General features: G+C 36.4%; 1 protein-coding gene across 1 annotated transcript in view; it reads left to right on the top strand.

Annotated features, from left to right (window-relative positions):
* LOC104080082 (E3 ubiquitin-protein ligase CBL-B-like) overlaps nucleotides 1–18,928 on the top strand; it is a gene marked incomplete at its 5' end in the record, with an annotated part of 29,210 nt that extends 10,282 nt beyond the window's left edge. Inside the window, 6 exons of the mRNA XM_009582350.1 lie at nucleotides 2,966–3,109; nucleotides 7,702–7,790; nucleotides 7,890–8,021; nucleotides 9,331–9,468; nucleotides 12,337–12,456; nucleotides 18,235–18,928. Coding sequence (XP_009580645.1) covers nucleotides 2,966–3,109; nucleotides 7,702–7,790; nucleotides 7,890–8,021; nucleotides 9,331–9,468; nucleotides 12,337–12,456; nucleotides 18,235–18,497 — 886 coding nt within the window. The remainder of the gene's footprint in view (nucleotides 1–2,965; nucleotides 3,110–7,701; nucleotides 7,791–7,889; nucleotides 8,022–9,330; nucleotides 9,469–12,336; nucleotides 12,457–18,234) is intronic.
* Nucleotides 18,929–21,459: the final 2,531 nt, after the last annotated feature.

The following is a 21,459-nucleotide window of genomic DNA, read 5'->3' on the forward strand; positions in this document are numbered from 1 at the left end:
CTTGTCTAAGGCTACACAGTATTCAGAAGCAGGAGGCTTGGAATTATGTCTTTAATAATAGCTCCAAACCAGTAACAATTTCTCAGCAGTGCAATGATTTTGGGAAATTGATTTTGGTATATGTATACACACTGGTATCCTGTGAATAAAGGTGGAGCTTTGTTATAACATAAGTTAGGTTCTTGTGTCTACTGAATAAATAAGAAAAAAAGCAGGGGCATGAACTAGGTGAAGAGGGGAAAATGTTTTTGGTACTCCTTGAGTATACCAAATTTATTTAGTTTGTAAATTGTCAGTAAGTAAATCCTCTAGCTTTCCTGTCTGAGAACTGTTTTTATCAGGAAGCTGATAAGACCAGCTGTACTTAGTGTGATGATCAGGTTCTCAGTTTTATTCTGTAGATTTTCTTAAAAAGATTAACTTAATTTACAGTATTCCAGGAATCAAAATCTCTCCTATAACCAGCTTCAGATAGGGCCTTCAGAGAAGGGTTTTTTTCGTTGGTTTTTTCCCAGTAATAGCCTTTGAAGAGAGCTTCAAACAATACTACCAACCTGGTTTGGTCAGTATTGGACTTTCGGTATTGGTCAGTATTGGACATTTCTGGTCTAGATATTAATATTTCAAACATTGCTATCTGCAGAAGCCAGCAATTCAATTTGTGATTATTTTCAAAAAACCTAGGCTTTTTATATATATAAAAATATATATATGTTAAAAAAACATCTCCAGAACATGCTGGATTGCCATGTAAGAATGATTTCATGTCCACAGAAATGAGAAAATCTATTCTTTGTGAGCCTTTCAACTGTCTACCTGAGAATGCTACAGAGTTCTCATTGTCCTGGTACATTTTTACCTTCTGGTCTTTAAATGGCCATACAGCAGTGACACAAACCTCTTGTGCATCTGAGAAATGAAAGATGGAAAAAGCAATTTCACATTGCATTGCTGTGCGAAATTTTGCTCCCTCTACAGAAGGTGGTTGAAAACTGCAATATAGAGTTTGCAGTTCAGTGCCATAAATCTTTCCCCTGTCTTTGATTAGTATGTCTTGGCAAAAGAAGTTGGATTCCCATCTTTCATGAGCTTGTTTCTGAAGTTGAAAGTATATTACTGATTAAAGGAAAGAGCGTCTGAAAAGTTACAAGTATCTAGGGAGCTCTAGACTTTGAATATATTCAAACAAAAGCAGCACATCTGGCCCCCTTCTTTCTCTGTTCTTTTTCTTTCTCCCTTTATTTATTTATTCATTCATTTAGTGACTGGCTAGTGCTCATGGTAGTTAGTTATTTGTTTTTGTTTACAGAGTACCTGCGTGTTCTGAAGTGATGTGGCATCATCTACAGTACATAGTGAAAGACATATGTTTTCCCTTTGTGAAGAAGTGTGCTGTGTGAGTCAGGTGCTGCTTGTGTTGAAAAAATGAGGAAATAGGCCTGGCCTGTCATTTCAGCTCTTGCCCTTATGATAAAATCAAACTAATTAGACCACAGGAAGAGAAAGTATGTCCACTTCCTTCTCATATTTCCTTACAGTCCTTAAGAACTTCTCTAAACGATGTATGAAGTAGATGTGTCTTGTAATGTAGCATGTAGTTCAGCTCGGGGCCATTAGCCATACTTTCCAGCCACAAATCAAAATGGCTGTGGATGCATTGCCCATCTTTATTCAAGGGCTTCCAGCTGTTGGCTTTTTTGTGGCAAAGAATAAAGGTGCTATTCACTGTGTAATGATTCAGATGATTCCAGATGATTTTTGAAGTTACACACTTACTGCCCTTCATGTTCAGCTAGTTTAAAAATCAAGGCCATTAGCCATACTTTCCAGCCACAAATCAAAATGGCTGTGGATGCATTGCACATCTTTATTCAAGGTCTTCCAGCTGTTGGCTTTTTTGTGGCAAAGAATAAAGGTGCTATTCACTGTGTAATGATTCAGATGATTCCAGATGATTTTTGAAGTTACACACTTACTGCCCTTCATGTTCAGCTAGTTTAAAAATCAAACTTCTGTTTCTGGTTTTCATATATGATCAAGCTGAAGTTAAATTAAGTCCCTAACGTAAGCTTTTGTATTTCCGATGTTTTGTGAGTTTATTTATCTTAATGTATTGGAGTAATTGCTAAAAATGGAGGGGCTCTATGTATGAAAGAGTAGATGAAGTCGATTGCTAGACATATAACCTAGCTAGTTATATTTTATGAAGGCCAAAAGATATGATGAGCATGTTAATATCTAAGAAAATTACTTTCCCCAGACTGCTCACTAAAATGAAATTTTTGCCCATCATTTTGTTTACACTCATATAACAGAAAACCAGATAGTAGGAGTTAGCTTTTTGTTTTAAAAGAAATCTCATATCCAGCAGTATTCTCCACGATGGAACTTGTTACCTGTAAATGGAGATTGTAAAGTCTACCTCTTTCCTGGGCTTCTACTGCTTTCAAGAAGTGATACAAACCACTGTCTGAGAGGACAATTAAAGACAATTATTGTCTGAAGTAAAAATAATTCAAAATACAGGCAAATTCTGGGAGTTCGATAACATTATGGCTGGAACAAGACTTCACTGAAAGGGTCAATGTCTGCTGCCTCACTGAGCCCTGCTAAATACTATTTGCCCTGAATTAACTTTTGTTTAGTTCTTTTGATAAGCGCAAACAGGTTAAGCCTTGTAAGTGCCTATTTAGTACTCTAATTCTTTGCAATTCTTTGCTATGTTGTGCTTGCTTAAAGTAGCTGTTTAACTCTTGGAAGGTCAGCTGCCCTTTTCTCTATGCGTTCTCAGTGACAAAAAAGCCAGTAACCTTACAAGTTTTAGTTTGACATGATGTTTTTGTTACCTTATATGTAGCAGATGTGTATTACGGATGTTTAGGCTAAAGAAGGGTATTTTCTGTATTATACTTAGGTCAAGTATGTAACAGTTAAAGCAAAACTGATCTTTCTCTTATCTCCTTAGGTGCCCTGTTCCTTCAGCAAATTCTCTGTCTGATAAATCAAGGGATCACACAGATGATGATGATGAATACAAAGTTCCTTCTTCACATCCTGTAATACTGAGCTCACAACCACCTCATAGTCATAATATAAAACCTCTTGCTCGGTAAGGTCATTTAGCACCCTTGAAGGCAGCTTATTTACAAAACCTCTGCTTTTGCCAAAATTTAACTGGATTCAATATTTATAATGATGGTTAAGCTTGCCTGCCTTCTAAAATGTCTTATCTTTTCAGTCTTGGATTACTTATGCCTCTGTTTCATTTGACCACCACCGCAGTCATAAATCTGTGAAGTTCACTCTATTGTATCTCTGTTGTGACAGAACTGGGTATATTTTGCTTTTGAATACCATTTCTGCGGTTGATCCTTTTTTCCCTTAGGTTGAGGTTTTCAGAACTGACCAGGAGATTCAACTCCCACAACTCTTGCAAATTTAATTTTTAGGAGAATTGTGTGACTGAAATTCCCAAAGTCAGCTTTGAAAATCTTAAACTTTCACATTTTATATGATTCATTTTAAGAAGCAACGCAGTACTGAAAAATATGTGAATTGGCAGCTGTATGTACATACTTTTATTCTCTTTTCGTCCCATGTGTACTATGTCTTTTTGGCTTTTTGAGCCTGTTTCACAGTATATTTTCTTTGTGCTTCCCAGGAGGAGAGCCTTTTTTAAAATTCAGATGGAATATATCTCTTTTGGTTTAAGCATGTTCTAAAATAATATCTCCAAACTGTCACAGTTCTAAATTATTAACAGATTATGGCAACGAGATTTGGAGCCAAGGGACATGGCAACTGAAGGCTGTGTCATTCCTGGTGAACTTCTTGGTCTTTGACTCATAAAAAAAATCTGATAGTCTGGAATTAAAAGAATAAGTCTTGGGAAGAAGAAGGGCCAATTCTCTACTGGTCTTGTAGGTCAAAAGTATGATACTAAAATAAGTATTGATCTAAAAAGTTCAGACTCTTCTGCTATTAAAAAAATGTAGTGACATACTGCCATTTTTTCCTCTTTCTGTCACTATGTAATGTCAAGGACCCACCATCAATAAAGCTCAACATGTCTCTCATCCCAAAATCAGCCAATTACAATTTTTAGACCTCTTTAATCAGACATTTAGAAGAGGTGGAAAAAAGGTCATAGTCTGATCACTCCTTGCACGCAGGTTAAAAATTCTGTCTTTATTAGAAATGCTGATCCAACCTTCACTGCATAGCTGTGAATATTACACAGTTGTTTGAGCTTTATGGTCTTGAGTACTTAAATTCCTATCTACCCTATGAGACTTTAAAAAAAAAAAAAAAAATCAATGATGAGTAAAACTCAAATGTTGGCCAAGCAAAAAAATGGGAAGGGAAAAAAAAAAATTCCAAGGTCCTAATCCTTTTTACCTATGCCATTTTTTATCTAAGTGTGTTGTGCTTCTGCATGGGAATGTCTTTCTGTATCACGCGAAGTCATCTAATAGAGGCTGAGTTGCTTGCATGACTGGAGTTACTCAGGATGTAACCTTTCTTAGACAAGAAGTCGTCTGCAACAGAAGCGAGCAGTATGTGAACAGATTGCCTTGGTTTAGCAGCTTCTGAGGGCTATGCCTAGGTTAGTAAGTAGTGTGGTGCAATAGGAGTGGGTCTGTAGAGGGGACCAATTGATTCCAAGGACCCCACATCCACACTGTATGTTTTGGGAAGTTTTGGATTCAGACTATCCCTAACATGGTCCTGTGCCTGGAGTACCGTTTAGTAATTGCAGCACATAGGATGAGCTCCTGCAGGACATCTTTTGAGTTAACATCATCCAGAAGCAATTCAGTCTGCATGCTCTGAGACCTCTCTGCAATGTAAACTGAAGTGCTGTGATGACTTGTGGAGATTTGTTTCAGTTCATACTCCTGACCTGAACTAAAATGCTAATACCTAGATGCACCCTGAAAGATTCTTGAGAAAATAACCAGCTGGAAAAAAAAGAAACGTCTCATTTTCTGGTATCCTTCTTTTGCAGAACAAGGAGTTGAGTGCTTTCAGTTGGCTGGTACACGATTTCACCAGGCCATTAGAATTATTAATAGAGGCTGCAGATGGAAAGCTGATTTATAAGTTTTTTCTAGTTTTTAGTTTATTTTTTAGCTAGTGTACTTGTCTTGCACTTATGGTAGGTGTTTTGGCATTAATCCAGGACTTGCTACAGAGAAAATACCTCAGTTTGCCATTCAGGTTGCTCTATGATTAAAACCACCAACTCTTCTTATTATGTATTCTGAGAAGAATTTTAACTCGAAACAAGCCATTCTCCTAAGCATTAAAAAAAAAAGAAAATCCTATTAAATATTTGTGTATGAATATATATGATGTTCCATATAGTTAAAATGTTTCCTTTTAGCTAATATGACTGCTTAGATGTGAAAGCTGAGATAAAGCTTTCAAAAAGAATCTTGATTCTGGTTGATGCTGTATTCTTTTAATGCACTTCTTTTAACCTCATGGGGAGGGGAGTGTCAATAAAAGCTTAACTTTTCAGTATTGTTTAGCAAAACTGTTAACAACAACTTTTATTATTTTTTTTAATTGTCATAAATTTTTAGCACTTTTCAGTTCTGTCCTCCAATGTCACCTTCTCCTATCTCTTTAGTAAGTGTTGCTTCCTAAGTTCTTGGATAATACTTAGAGTTTTAAGTAAATGAAAGAGCCTACAAAATTTCTTCTGAATGTTTTGTAATTTAGGAACTGTGTCATTCTTCTATCCTACCCCCAAATTTGTATTGCCTCTAAGACTCTTTGTTCTTTTACCAGTAGATATGACAATGCTAAAAATATTGCAAGAATAATACAAAAAATGATTCACAGTCTTATTTTCTGGCAGATCAGTTAATTGGCTGTTTTTTTACAGCTGATCATCTCTTCCCAGGTGTGGGGCAAGTTCAGCAATGAAAAATGAAGGGAAAGAATTTCAGCACTGCTAATTAGGCTGCTATTAGAAGAATGATACATTATTACATTCACTATCTTTTCCTAATAAAGCTTTTTCCAAAAGGAAAAGAAAAGGACAGAAGGCTTGCTTGTTAGTACTCATTTGCTGCCCTTCTTCTGGTGTTTACTGTTGATGTAAACAGGTATTTCAGCATGATTTGTAAACTGATCACTTAACTGGGCTTATTATGACCTGAAGACTTCTGAAGTGGTGCCATGTTAAGTTATCTTAGTGCCTTTGGCTGGTTAGCGTATTGAAAATGCAGAATAGGCTCAAAATAAAGTAGAAAATATTCTTAGTAATTTAGTGTATATGCTGAGGAGTTAAAGGAAGTGTTACATCCACTGCATTTGAGAGATTGAACCAATCTAATTTCAAAGATAGAAACAACACTTCCTCTGCCACTTCCCTGGGGAAATTAATTCATAACAAAATAGCTCTTACTATTTTTTTTTTTTGGTTTGGTTTGGTTTTTTAAGTCTTGTAATTATTCTTACATTGATTTCATTACTCCGAGTTACAACTCTTGGGATCACAAACACAATTTCACTTCCTATTTCCTGTTTATATATTTTAAATGATTCCAGACCTTTATTCATCCCTCCTTTCCATATGGCCAAAGCTGATACGTTTATTAATGTTCCTACTATTGGTAAAAACCCAAGATCTGAAATTTTAGCTGTGTATAGCTCTAGCAGATTTGCCAGTATTTAGTAATAATGGTGCATGGTGGGTTGGGATTTTTATTTTTAAGCTGGAATTGTTTAGCGTGGTGGCCTTTTTCCAAAGAAAAGGTTCTTTCTGAATATGCAGGGTCCACAGTTCCAATGACAGGATTAATTTCCCAGTTCTTTCACATTTATTTAAACAATATTTAATATTATGAAAAGGCTTTTGTTCTATGTTTTTCCCTGCAGTATTTGAACAGAGTCATCCTACAAAAATAATCTCCAATATTTTTCTGACAAGATTATAGGCAACTTTGTGCTGTTTGGTTTAGATGATGTTCAAATTTAATTTAATACTGTTGTTTAATTTTGAGGGTGTAATATACTTCATTTTAAAAAAAATTAGTGAACTGTGGTAGAAGTATCAGTGAGACTCAGCTTTTTGATACAGAAATGAATAGGTGCCTGCAAAACTGTTTTGGCTAGTTCAATTTTTTTTTTTTTTCTTTTAAATGTCTGGCTAAGAGTTTAGTTGAAATTTGTTATTGCTAGTGGTGTGTTGCGGTGTTCTGTTTGGGGTTTTTTTGTTGTTGTTTTGGTTTATTTTGTTTAATGACTTTTCTGTGTACTTCAGGTGGATAATTACCAAAATCCACATTTCCCTTTACCATATTTCTGCTAGGGAAAATTCAACAGCTGGGAAAGAGAAATAGGATTGAGTGTGTGACTTAACTGTGTGAATAAACTAATGACCTGAGCTCTGAAGTGAGGACTATGTTTAATGGTAGTTCTTCCTCTATCTTGTATTGCAGCCTTGAGTAAGTTATTTAGGCCATGTCAGTATCCCACCAAGAAAGCAGTATAATCCTTTAAGGAGTTTTATTGACGGTTAACCAGTGTCTGCTCTCAATATAAAAAAACGTAAAGTTTAAAATTGGTGTAGCTTATCGTCTTTCATTTGTTTCCATATAATGGACTGACAGCTCAGGTCCTCGGTCATTGTGGGAGTTAATACTTGGATAACTGGTTGATTGCTTCCTGTTTAATGTCTGTCTTCAGGGTGTGTGAGAATGGTCAGTGTGCTGGAGTAACGAATGGGACACACAGTGCTACTTCTGAGATGAAGAAATCAAAACATCCAGAGTTAGGTATGTTTTAATTTTTCACTATTTAGCAAGAAAATTTACTCTGTGCTGTTCTAGGGGTACAGCAAGAAAACATTCACTTCTTGTGATTGTGTCATTCAGGAGATGTCTATGATGCACCTACTGTTCCGGTACCTTTGCCACCTGCACGACCACCTACAAGAGACAACCCAAAACACAGCTCTTTGCTCAACAGGACACCCTCCGATTATGATCTTCTGGTGCCCCCTTTAGGTTGCAGACTTTTTGCTGATTACATTTAATGGTTAACATTGTCTAAATGAACCAAATGCCCTGTTTATTGAAAAACAACCGATGTTGAATATGTTCAGAGTACCAAACAAGCTATGGGCTAAATATTACAGCTGTAAGTCAATATTTGTGTCCATGGTCTGTTCTTGGTATCTGTGTGTAAGCCCTCATGCAAGACAGATGAAAAGGCATACGAAATCTGTAGTCAAACTATAAAGAAAAGCAAAACCACTTTCCCTAAAATAAATTATAATTTTTTTGTCCCTCAATATGAAGTTTGAGCATTGCAATTTAACGCAACAATGGAGGGTTCTTCCTATTGTACCTTAAATAATTCCATTTCTTTTATCAAATATGAAGAAGAATGCCAAAGAGGTGGTATTTAAGTCGAAGAAAACTAAATTAAATTAATAAGCCTTATTTCTGGTTTTTTTTCCACTATCAAGGGACAGTTCAAAACTCACTGCTGCCTACAGTCAACAAAAGCTATCTTTTCCAACCCTGATTTCTGTTCTGTTCTCCTACACAAAAGTCAGTGAGCTCTGCATACCTACCTCGGCTGTGCTTGGCCACCACCCACATCTTCATTGACAAACTCTGCTGCATGATTGCTAGACTGTAGTGTATGTGTTATCATCCAATTTTCTGGTTCCATAAAACCTTTTGAACATTTGCCATGTTCCTGCACTATACTCTCTCTGGTCCCTGAAGTGTTCCTGAGTTGTGACAGTACATAGAATTGAAGGCAGAAGAACACATAAAAATTGTACTGCTTGGTAATCCTAGTCCTGTCTGCACCACCTTTGTGTAAGGGGTACATTCTTTTGCCAAGCCCTAGAGAATTCAGTTTATATCTGGGGTTAGAGCTTTAGAACAGCGGAGAAAGATGATGCGTATTTAAATGTAGCAGATTCAATGCAGTCAGCATTAGTGTTTGAATATAAATATTTTTGCTTAGCCACTGAAACATAGCTGTTATTCTTCAATGATATTCAGTGAAAGCTTTCATTATAATACACACTTTGCAATTGAGCCACTAAAAGAAATCTCTCCCCCCATCCCAGAAAAGAAACTAAGCACTGCAAAAGGTCATTCAGAGCATGTTTTAGAAGAGGATTGTGCATAGTAAGAGTCGGGTTTACAATTTCATTACTGGAGTCACTGAACTGCTAGACGAACCCTAGGAGTAACAGCCTCAGCAGCCAGAGAAAGATAAATTTTAAGCTTCACTCTTTATTCTACAGTTCTTAATGAAGTTTTGCTCATCTAATAATTCTTTTCTAAAATGCAGGTGAAGATGCGTTTGATAGCTCACCCCCTTCACTACCACCACCACCACCACCTGCTCGGCACAGCATGATTGAGCACACAAAACCTGCTGGCTCAGGAAGCCGACCTCCTTCAGGACAGGAACTGTTCCTGCATTCTGGTAGGAATACAAAGGAAAGAATGTATTTTGTTTACTTTTTCTTTACTTCAGAAGGTTATCTGTTCTGTGATAAAGTTGTCATCAGGCTTCAGAAGTCTGTTTGTCTATAGTTCATTATACAAAATACTAAAAAATAGTTGTTTTTTTTTTTAATGGTAGAGATTAAACAACTCAGAATATTAGAAGACTTTACTTTTCATTATCACAAAGTAATGAAATAAGGTCAATATTTCTATACCAGGCTAGACATTTTGGTAAATTGTACTTTTCTAGTAAGAGTTGTTACTTGTGAAGTGCCAAATTTTCTGTTGTCATCTGTAATACTAGTCTGTATCCTTTTGTCAACTCCATTGTTTTCTACAGTATACTAGAAAATAAGGGAAAAGAACATCCTGCTTTGTTAGAACTGTTGTAAAATTTTGCTGCAAAACTGTATTAATTGTGAACACAGTTGCAGGTGTCTGTGGTTTGTAACAGTTTTGATAAGTAAATTTTTCACCTCTCTCTCGTCATTGTTGTGGTTTAACCTGGCAGGCAGCCAAATCCCACGCAGCCGCTCACTCACTCCCCCCCGCCCTGCAGTGGGACGGGGAGAGAATCAGAAGGGTAAGAGTGAGAAAAACTCGTGAGTTGAGATAAAGACAGTTTAATAAAACAGAAAAGGGAGAATAATAATGATAATGATAAAATATACAAAATAAGTGATGCACAATGCAATTGCTCACCACCCGCACTGACCGATAACCAGGTAGCGATCGGTACTTCCTGGATCATGCCTACCATTCATATACTGAGCATGACGTCACATGGTATGGAATACTCCATTGGCGAGCTGGGCTGGCTGTCCTGATGATGTTCCCTCCCATCTTGTGTACCTAGCTCAGTCAGTAGGCATGGGAGCTGTCCTTGGACTAGGAGGGTACTTAGCAACAACTGAAAACATCAGTGTGTTATCAACATTCTCCTCATACTAAATCCAAAACACAGCACTAGCAAGAAATTTAACCCTATCCCAGCCGAAACCAGGACAGTCATGAATCACTGTGACACTTTTTCAGTTCAGTATTTTGCTTGTAAAAGGTATAAAAGCTATGTTCACAACTTGCGAATTTTGTCTTTGAGTTGAAAAGTGTTTGATTGTCAGGTTAATTAAGTTGAATACATTTGCTGCTGATGGTACAGATTACAACTGGATTTTTGTGGGTTATAGTGCATACCTGTGAAGTGACTTTTTTTTTTCTCTATGGAAGCTTCCAAAGGATGTTGGTGTCTTAAGTTTACCTGTCCTAGGAATATTTTCAGCGATTATCTACCTTGGTGGTGCAGTTAGATGTCTTTCTCCTCCTATCTATTTTTCTTAGAAGCTGTATGGAGAGAGATAAATGAAATGTTTTGGCGATAGTATTACAGGAATGCAATGACAAGCAGTCATGTGCAACTCCATAATAGCCTGACGGGTTGTCGGGCACTTGGCTGACCTTTGTGAATTATACTAGCTGTGGGATGAAAGTGAGCTAGTTTACGTTGAACTGAAATGACCTTTTATGGAATGTTTTTATTATTCAGTCCAGTCTGAATGGGTGCCTCAATTGTATCATCTGATGCAGAAACACACGCTGTGCCATTCAGTTCTAATGGGAATGGAGAGGAAAAATAGAAGCCCTCACACACAGATGCACGCAAGCTCCATCGATCTGTGTGCAGTTGCCAGAAACATGCAGAGTTTTATATTGTTAAGTGTTATTTGCAAATTATCTTAGAAACATCACTGATAGTGTTAAAAACATTTAATAGCTTTTAATTAAAAATCTGGAAAATGTATCTACGGCCATGTATTGTTCTTCATGTTTGCATAGTGAATACAATCTTATAGCAGCAGTTTTCATTAATCTTGTAAGTGTGTACATCTACTTAAGCATACCTGGTTGTGTGGCTTGGTCTTTTTTTATTCATACGGTATTTCTTAAGCTGTATTACTCACTTTGCATCTTGTCAAATAAACTGCTGTAGATGATTTATGATGAGTTTTTGATGATTGGTTTCCATACAAGTCTTGGGGGTGATTTCTCAGCTATCCATCAAAGCCTGTCGGATTAGAATAATAATCTCATCATCAACAACGGCAAAAAGTTACACTCACATACAAACACTCTGAGTCCAGTGCAGAAGCCAGGTCCCGGATGATGTTAACACTTGCTCAGCTGCATCCTCAATAGCCAAAAAAAACCCCCAAACCCCAAAACAAAACAAAAACCAAAACCAACCAAACAAAAAAAACACCACCAAAAAAAAAACCCACCACAAAAAAAAAAAAGAGGACACAATATGCCAGGACTATATATTTCTCTCAGTTTTTTTAAATTCTCTTCCTGTAATCAGCAGAGAGAACTGAAAAACCTAGTCACAGCCTTTTACCAGTCCCTGTAATATTTACCTGTAGCTGGGACTGTATGAATAGGAAATCTGCCCTGCGGTCTTTGTGAACTGCAAAGCATAGAAGTGTTACCAAGCTCTAACCAAACTGAATAGCTGGGATATTTCTCATTGTGCTGCATCGGACTTTGCAACCTCTTCCATGCTTTGCCAGCCACAGTCCTAGCAGTGTCTGAGTTGGATAATTGAAAGGTACCTCATGGATGTAAACAGAAGAGCCGTGGTCAGTGCAGGATAAACCACCTTTGAGCTGTGCTCTTGTTTTTGTCACTTCAAGACATAGCTACATGTCTACTGTGCAAGTGTTGAATTTGGATGTATATCTGCGTATGCTATGGGGGAACATCTCTGTTTGGATTCATGGCTCTTCTGTCTGAAGGGAGGCTATTTTAAGCCCAATTATTCTAAGACTCCTTTTTTGTTCTGTTATTATAGATCCCCATTTTGATCCAATAACTGGTCATGTTCCTTTGCCACCTGCTCGTAGAGTAACTGGTGAAAACGTCAAAACAAATAGGACATCTCAAGACTATGATCAACTTCCTCCTCCTTCAGGTAAGGTAGAAAACTGTTCCTTACAACTTAAGGAAGCAAATAACTTTCATCCATAAAGTCCAATAAGGTTTTTGTCATTCCAGGCAAACAAATGGCAATGGTAATACTGCTTTACAAAAATACGAAATCATCAAAGGATAACAGATTAAAGTTCAGCAATAAAGGTAGTAGTGGCTACCTGTTGTCTGTAGGTGTAGATATTATCGCATCAGTTTCACCAGCTGCCAAACTGAATGCTTATGTGAGTTCTAGTGTTCCTTATTTTTTGAGAAGGGCAGAGATTTTTCTGCCACCTTTAAAGCTTACAAGATATCAGAAGTCCTACAGGGACCACACGCATCTCACTTCCACTCTCTAAAGTATTATTATTTTCTGATCTTTTTCGCTGATATGTTTGTCTGAAGTTCTAAGAAAATTTTGAAGTGTTGTTTAATAAAACAACAAGAACCAAAACCAATTAAAATTCAGTCTTCCATTTGCAATGGAACAGGTACAGTAGGAGCAATTCCTCTGCCATAGAAATGTTGCTTATGGTTTTCAGGCAACACGAATAGTATTTAAAAGAAAGCTACTCAAATTAATTAAAATAATTATTAAATATAAAATATACAGTAAAGTATTACCTGTATTTCAAAGTACTTTCACCAATTTGTAGATAAATTTTCTTTTCTTTAGATGTGCATGGTATATGGGGAGGGGGGAGGATTGTCCCGCTTGCATCATTTTGCTGTGTGGGGAGACCACACAAAGAAAGAGCCAAGTGATGCTTTGAACCATTATTTGTTCTCCAGATCAGAGTGAATTGCACGTGAAAACTCAATGCATAAAGAAATGAAGGGACTTATTTCTCTAGTCTTTCAGTCATATTGATCATCAGTGTTTAATTGCAACAACCACAGGTGGAAAATGATACATTTTTTAATTGTAGTTATGTCTCTCCTTCTTAGGAATATGTAGTTCATCTCTGCTGTGGTATAGGAACGAAAGAATCCATTTTTCCAACTTAAAGTACAGGGGAAACTAAGTAAGCCTGAAGAGTGCTACAGAATTTTTAATGAATAGCACATTTGAGGATTAGTGTGATGCCTTTGGTAAAATAGTAGCACTTTTGGGAGGATACCTCTGCTAATATAACAGTGTTTCTCTTTTTTTTTTCCCCCGTTGTTAGGAAAAAAAAAAATTATAATGCATATTGTATATGTGACACTGTGGGGGATCTACTTGTCTTACAATGTTAACCTGATTTATTTAGGGCATTTTAAATTCTTTTATAATACAAATTGTGACAATAATATAACTACCTTTTAAAGCTATGGAGTTTTCCTGCAATTCTTGCAATTCTATAGTAGAACAGTTTTTAATTTTCCTAAATTATTGCAAGATGTTTGCTCCTTAAGATCTCGGAGCTTTCTGATGTCACTTAATAAATACTTTTCTATTCGTATGTTTCCCACAGCCATCTTCTAAAACACCCACGTGTTGACCTTTGCTATAAATATCATTCTAAATCAGCATGATGTACAGCAAGATATTCAATTTAATTTCAATTAAATGAAAACTATGTGATAGATCATGTCATACTCTTAATTGGAAATTTATTTTTGCAGTGGCAGTAATTCCATAGAACAGAACTGATGAGCTTCAGGATGAACTGATTCACCTTCATCTATGATTTAAAAACACAATGTAGAGATGTAACTCTATTCAGAACTTTTGTTTTTGCATTTATTCTGAACTAATCAGTTCACTTAGGAAATTCTTCATTTCAGCCCTTTCATATGGTGATTCTTTAAACTAGCTGGAAAAGAAATGTAGTTCACTCTAAAATCTAATTATAATTTAACCACTGGCTCCCTAGAGTAGCATGGGGAGTCCTTTAGCTTCTGTGCTTCAGTTTGACTGTTTTTAAGATCGATGTCATGATGTTTAACTGAATCATTAACATGTAATGAGAAATTTATTCTAATTCAGCAATGTATTTAGCATTGAAAACTTAAATAGTTCTCAACTATGCACCTAACTATCCCAAAGGCATAGTTTTTCAAACTTTTTAAATACAACTTTTAAAAATTATTACAATAAAAGCAAGAGAAGGAGATATTGCTAGTCGTTAGCATATTTTACCTAAGCACAGCCAATGATATGTGGGAAAGGTAGAAGAAAATTAGGCCTCTAATACAGATGTCTGCTGTATTTTACTAAATTTAGCTATTCTCCAAGAAATGGATTCAAATGGCTAGTTAAGTATATTTTTCTGCTGCCTGTTGACTCACCTGGCCTTATTAAAGCTCTTGCATGCAAATTTAAATTCCTTTACATGGAAATGTTGGGGGGAGGGTGTCGTGTTATTTCGGGGTGGGTTTCAGTTAACCCTAAGGGGACTAATCTCTTGCAGTAGTACAAAATATGAAGATCATACCTAAGATGGACCAATACGTGTGGTTACTCCTTTCTGACTTTCTCCCTGCTCTGTCAATTCCTTAGCGTAGATGTCCCCTGGGTATGCTTTGTCCCTGTACCCCAGTTAGATTAGATGTAGCTGCTTGCCACTGCTCCACAGAGGGCTTTGCACAACAAGCCTTCGTCACCTGGTTCTCTGATGCTTCTCGGTCTGTTGGTGAAAGACCATGGAACGTACAAGGGAAGAAAAGAAGAGGGCCGTTTCACAGCAGAGAGGAATAGACAGTTGACAAATATCCTCCTCCCACTGTGCCACAGAGCTCTCAGCTTACAACTTTTTCCACGCTTTTTAAATACTTACTAAGTGAGCCTGTCTCTGCCTTTGTACTAACCAGTTACCTAAGGGTTAAATTTAGTGCTGAATTACAGAAATGTGAGTGATAGAGGAAGCTCCTTGCTGTAGAAACTGTTAATGGAATTACACAATTAGAAAATCTACTTGAATTTTTAGTTAGCTATCCACAGCGGCTGAAACATCAGAGAGGATGGGAGGTTGGGAAGGAAAGCCCTGCTTAAATACCTCTATCTCGGTGTCCATATGGACATGCAGGTTAGACTTAGTATCTTTAAGCTCAGGATCCAATGTGATACCCAGCTTCAGCTAAAATTTTATGTGGATGGAAGATATTGAAAGAGATGTCAGTGCTTAAAAAATAATGGGAATTGAGTTAGAGAGAAGGCGGAAGATCTTGAAGCGTCTGTGCTATAGAGAGGTGTCACTGTAGTGAGAATAAAATGCCTATGCTGTAAATCTGCTGGCAGAATTAAAAATTACCTTTCTAAATGATGCGATTGCTTAAGAAAGTTTGTTTGGAAGCTTCAGCAAAGTGAAGGTTTTATACTAGAAATAACTTCAGTTTTAAGCCTGTATTAGACTGGGTAGAGCAAAAAATATCTCCTGTAAAACACACTCAGAAAGATCTGATCTGTGCATAAGGAATTTCTTCTGTACTTCAAGCCCAGGGGAAAATGTAAAGTTTGCAAATTAATTTTGTTTCATCCTCTATAGAAATGAAGTCCATAACGAAATGTGCACATTAAAATAATCTGAAATGTTTGTGAAAGAAAACAGATTGTTTTTAACATGATATACCATTATTTTAAATATAAAGAATATTCTTCTGTTACAGTCTTGAGTTTTCTAAAATAAATGAAATGAGAAATTTGAACTTGTTTCTGATTTGGTTTTTAGTTATTAACCACATCTCCTGAGCTATAGTTAATTTCTCCAACCGGTGTGTTTCATGGTTCTTCCACACCTTCATAGCAGGTTTGGATCTGTTTCAGGTGTGTTTACTAGAATGTTTAGCGTTTATGTAATTCTTTTCATCTTCAGAGAGGAAAAAATCATAACAAATATGAAATAGCCCTTACTGTCTGTAGATTGTGTCATAACTATTTGCAGGGAAAATAAGCAATGAAATTAGAACAAAATTGATCTTAGTCCCTTACTGTAAATTTTTAATCAAATTACTCTGTCGTGGTTTAACCTGGCAGGCAGCCAAACCCCACGCAGCCGCTTGCTCATTCCCCCCTCCCCCGGTGGGACGGGGAGAGAATCGGAAGGGTAAGAGTGAGAAAAACTCGTGGGTTGAGATAAAGACAGTTTAATAGAACAGGAGAGGGAAAATAATAATAATAATGATAATGATAAAATATACAAAATGAGTGATGCACAATGCAATTGCTCACCACCCGCGCTGACCGATAACCAAGTAGCGATCGGTACTTCCTGGATCACGCCTACCATTCATATGCTGAGCATGATGTCACATGGTATGGAATACCCCGTTGGCCAGCTGGGCCAGCTGTCCTGGCTGTGCTTCCTCCTCCCAGCCTCTCGTTTGGTAGAGCATGGAAGCTGTCCTTGACAGAGCATTTAGCAACAACTGAAAACATCAGTGTGTTATCAACATTCTTCTCATACTAAATCCAAAACACAGCAGTAGGAAGAAATTTAACCCTATCCCAGCCGAAGCCAGGACATACTCTCATCCATTTCTTGTATGAATATCACTATCTTGCTAAAAGCACTACTTGCTTAACTTCTCTGAATTAAGAAATGGGATTAAAATTTATAGCAACGCTGTCATCTGAATGCATGGAAACTAAGTTGAGAGAAAAATACACCTTGGTTAGACGTTCACTAATGTGAACTATTTTCATTCATCTGAAGTGTTTAATGCACTTAGTTGAATTACAGTTCTCTCTATCCAGTGTTATTGTAAGGTGGCATGTTGTAACAGCACTACTAGAGATACAGCATTCTTTCATCACTAAAAAACTGCCTCTGAAGTACTTAACACTGCAAAATGCCATTGCTGTCAGTTTGAGTCAACAGGAAGTATCACAGCCAGAAATTCCACTAATTTATCTATCAAAGTCACTGTTGATGGAACTTTTTAGAACCCTTTTTGAAAGATTAAAGACTTTTTTTTTAAATGCTTTCCTCTTTAAAGTGTTTTCTGCTCTATGCCTGCTTGTATTGAAGCTTCTTATGTGGAATCGGCGAGTATAAAGAGGTTTCAGTCCAGTACTAAGTTTACTTGAGCATGAAACTCTTGACTCTGAGAAGATTAGCAAGTTTGAATATTAGCTTTTTTCATCAGCACATCGTGATTCTTAGCACCAGCATTAACTGGGCACATAACATTTCCATAGAAGAGAATGAGAGGGGAGATATTTCTAAAGGGGACTGGAGAGAAAGGATCGTGTTCTGTTCTCACCACTGAAAATAATTGGACTATAGGTTTTTTTGAGAAACCAGTTATTTCTGTACTTAAGCATAGCTGCTATGCATGAAATGAACTGCAGTTGATGGAACAGAATCTGCAAGATGTACCAGTAAGTGAAGGATTTTTCTCCCTCAGGCATATTTGGCTGGGTTCCTCTTCTGCACAACTTACAGTCCTGAATAAAATTGTGATCAAATTTTTTTTTTTTTTAAAACAGACTAAGAAAAAATTCTCAAACTGTGGGTTGAGAGTGGAGAGCCTTTAAAATTTTGACTAGCTATTTTCATATCTTTGCTGTTTCATCATACCTTCTTTTTCTTCCAACTTTGGATAATTCAGATTGTAACTTGCATGTTCCTATCATATTATTAAAATAGTTTTTCACTACATTATTTCCATTTTGGATGTTCTTGAGGAATTCACCTTCTGTCCCAATTTTAAAATGAGATATATCAGTGAATTAAAATATCTTTAAAACGTAAAATTCTAAAGAAACATTAAAACTGCTTTATGAGGCTTGACCTACCTATAACACTCTTCTAAGCCAATTTATAATGATTTCTATCTCCTTTATTTGAAACAGATGGTTCACAAGCACCAGCCAGACCCCCTAAACCACTTCCTCGGAGGACTGCACCAGAAATACACCACAGGAAAGCATACAGCTCTGACAGTTCCACGGAAAATGTGGATGCAAAAATTGCAAAACTTATGGGAGAGGGCTATTCCTTTGAAGAAGTCAAGAGGGCACTTGAAATTGCCCAGAATAATGTTGACGTGGCCCGTAGTATTTTAAGAGAGTTTGTCTGTTTTCCTCCACCGGTCTCACCACGTCTCAATCTATAGCAGTGTCAAGATATTCTTGGAGCATGTGAATTCTACATATATACGCGTGGATTGAGGAATGAGAGAAAGAAGAGAACGGAATATTTTTCTTCCATCCTTAGTAGAAGGGTGTTTGTTTCCAGCCACTTATCAAAGGCTCATGGCTGCTCTGATCAAGACTTATAAATATGCTGAGGCTTATGTATTTTTGCTAGCCATACTTTTTTAAATCAGGGTTGAACTGACAAAATAATTTAAAGAAGTTTACTTCCCTAGAACTTTTAATCTGTGAAATGCTTTTTCTTGTTTACAAGTTGGCAAGTTAGTTTTCTAGTTGACGCCTGTACTATGTTCCTGTTCATATTCCCTTGTACTTGTGGTCAGTTCTGCTGTAGCATTCCCAACAGTTTTCATGCTGACCACCCCATCAACTAAATCATCACTTTCCAGAAGTTCTGTGTTTTTTTTTTTTTTTTCTCTTACAAGATGCTTTAATTGTTTTTTTTGCATTTCAGCTCATCAAATGCAAAAAGTATGTGGCCTTCACTACTGATTTTTTTTTCTTCTGAGATTCCTTTGCTTTTGAGAGAGGAAATACCTGAATGTAAAATGCATTATTCTGTCTATGAACTGCCTTTTTAAAGGTATTTTGACAGTAATGTTGGGCAGCTTTGTTTAACATGAATTCCATGACCTGTAGTCCTCAAGGTCTTTTATACACAGTTTTCACAAAAAAATCCCAACCAACAAATAAAACACTTCATGCAGCAATGATACTGAGTTCTGACATGTAAAAGCTCTTTCAAATTTGAGTATTTGATTGCAAATGTTCAAAAAAGCCAAATGCACGTTATAATACTGTGTTTTGATTACACACTAATGGCACCAGTTCTCTATGACTTATGTAAACTGAGGCATGCCAGACTAGAAGGAATCTTTTTGAATCATATTAATGGTATTCAGGTAAATTCTAGCTTCTGTAAAGTAGAATGCGGTTAATTTTTTGTTTGAGTGATTATCCCATGGTTCATTGTGGCTTGGATCAGTTTGTATTAACATGGAAACTTTAAATCTTTGATGCACTGTTAATTCCTAATGCTACTGTAGCAATATTTTTTGCAAAGTTCTCTAGTAACCTCCTTCTCTGTACACTTTATTCTCACGTATGTGTTTAATACCCAAATTCATTCACTCACTTTCCAGCTGCTTAGTTGGAAATACATTTTTGCTTTACGTGGTTAGTGATGCTCCAGGCTTTGACATTTTATTTTTGAGCCCAAATTGATGCAAGCCAAATTAAAAATCTTCCCGATTTTAGAAAAGAGAGAGAGAAGACAACTCTGTTCTTAGTACACTCAAAGTTAAGAGTCCAAATATTTCCAGAATAATCTTTAAGATTGCTGCTTTCTTGTTTTTTTAGGAAACTTTGAAATCTCCTTTTCTTTTATTACTGTTGAAAAGATAAAACCATGTGGTAGCTAGAACATTTTTCACATTTTGAAATGTAACCAGTGTATGAGAATTTTCAGTGTGCTAAGCTGGGTGTGAGGTATATATTTATTGTTCCTTTTCAGCTGTCAGTGTTCTCCTTCACTCAGAGCAAGTGGTAAAAGTTACAACACTTACAGAATCAGATCTCAGCAGCCAAAGCATTTGTTTTAAAGATTTTTTTAAAGACAGCAAATGGCTCAATTGCAGGATTCAAAATAATGGGGAACACCCAGTAGAAATTACTGTGATATCTCAAAGTCCATCATTTCATCAAAGAAATTTATTCTTAAAACTAATTAAATAATTTTTTTGGTAGCTTTTTTTGTAGCATCACAAAGCATAGTATGGATATCGTTAATCTGCTTAAGTGATAAAAGATGATCAGGAGAATTCAGGGTATAGGGAAGAGCTGCTGTTCCATTTTGATTTAAGCAAATGATTCTGAGTTTATGCCCTAGAAAAGGGCATTTGCAGCTTCCTTTAAATGTTCATTCCTTGAGTACAGCTTATGAAAAGTTTTGGTTGAAGTTACATTCTGTGCTTTTAGTTCAAGTAAATATCTTTCCTCTGGGGGAAAGTTTTGTGTAGTCTTGAACCCTCTTGTTCATTTGGTTTGTTTACAACATCACTCTAGCATTTTACCCAACTATAAATTCAAAATGATTCATACTATTAAATTAAACACTGTGGTGGTATTGGAATTACTTAAATGAGGTTCTAGCATAACTGCCAGCATCGTAATGATGACAGTGAAAAAAGAACGCCTTACAAGGATGAGCAAACAATCTGCAGATTGAGTTTTGAAATTTTGAATTGTAATGGAGAACTCATTTTCTCATTTTTATGCAGCAGCTTAGTATAAATGACAGCCTTATGTTTCAATTAGAGTCTGGAACTGCTGCCTGATAGATTAAGGTTTTTAAATTTTTCCTTCTCCTTTCTGGTTATGACCACCAGTGACACTTCTTTTTTTTTTCGTATGTGTTAAAAAAAGCTTGATGAGCAATATTCTGAGCGGTAACTTGAAAAAAGTTCCATTAATCTTTAAATGAGTGTTCTAATAACACTTCTAAATGGTGGAATGTGAAGACTATTTGAAACCTGTTTTGGTTAATAGTTTTAAAGTCAAACAGAGCGAAATTGCTTTGCTAGAGTGTTGATGTTTACTACGCAGGAATTAATAGGCTTAAAAGAAGTTAATCTGGCTACAGTCTAGTTCTCTAAAAACATAGTTCTCTAAACATACTTTAATCTTTCAAAGACTTAAGGGTTTGAGCCTGGCAGTGTATTCTGCACATATATAACTTTAAGGAAGACTGACTTCAGTGAGAGTGCTTGAATGAACAAAGTTGGTTAAACTCAGAAACATGTGCTACCATATTTCTTCCAATAAAATGCCATTTCAGGCTTTAGACTATCATTCTGATGTCTGTTGGCCTCACCTTTTATCTCCTTTTGGTTAAATTACTGCATTTTAAGCAAATTGGCTGAA

Source organism: Fulmarus glacialis, unplaced genomic scaffold (assembly GCF_000690835.1).
Source record: "Fulmarus glacialis isolate BGI_N327 unplaced genomic scaffold, ASM69083v1 scaffold7937, whole genome shotgun sequence".
Classification (NCBI taxonomy): Eukaryota; Metazoa; Chordata; class Aves; order Procellariiformes; family Procellariidae; genus Fulmarus; species Fulmarus glacialis.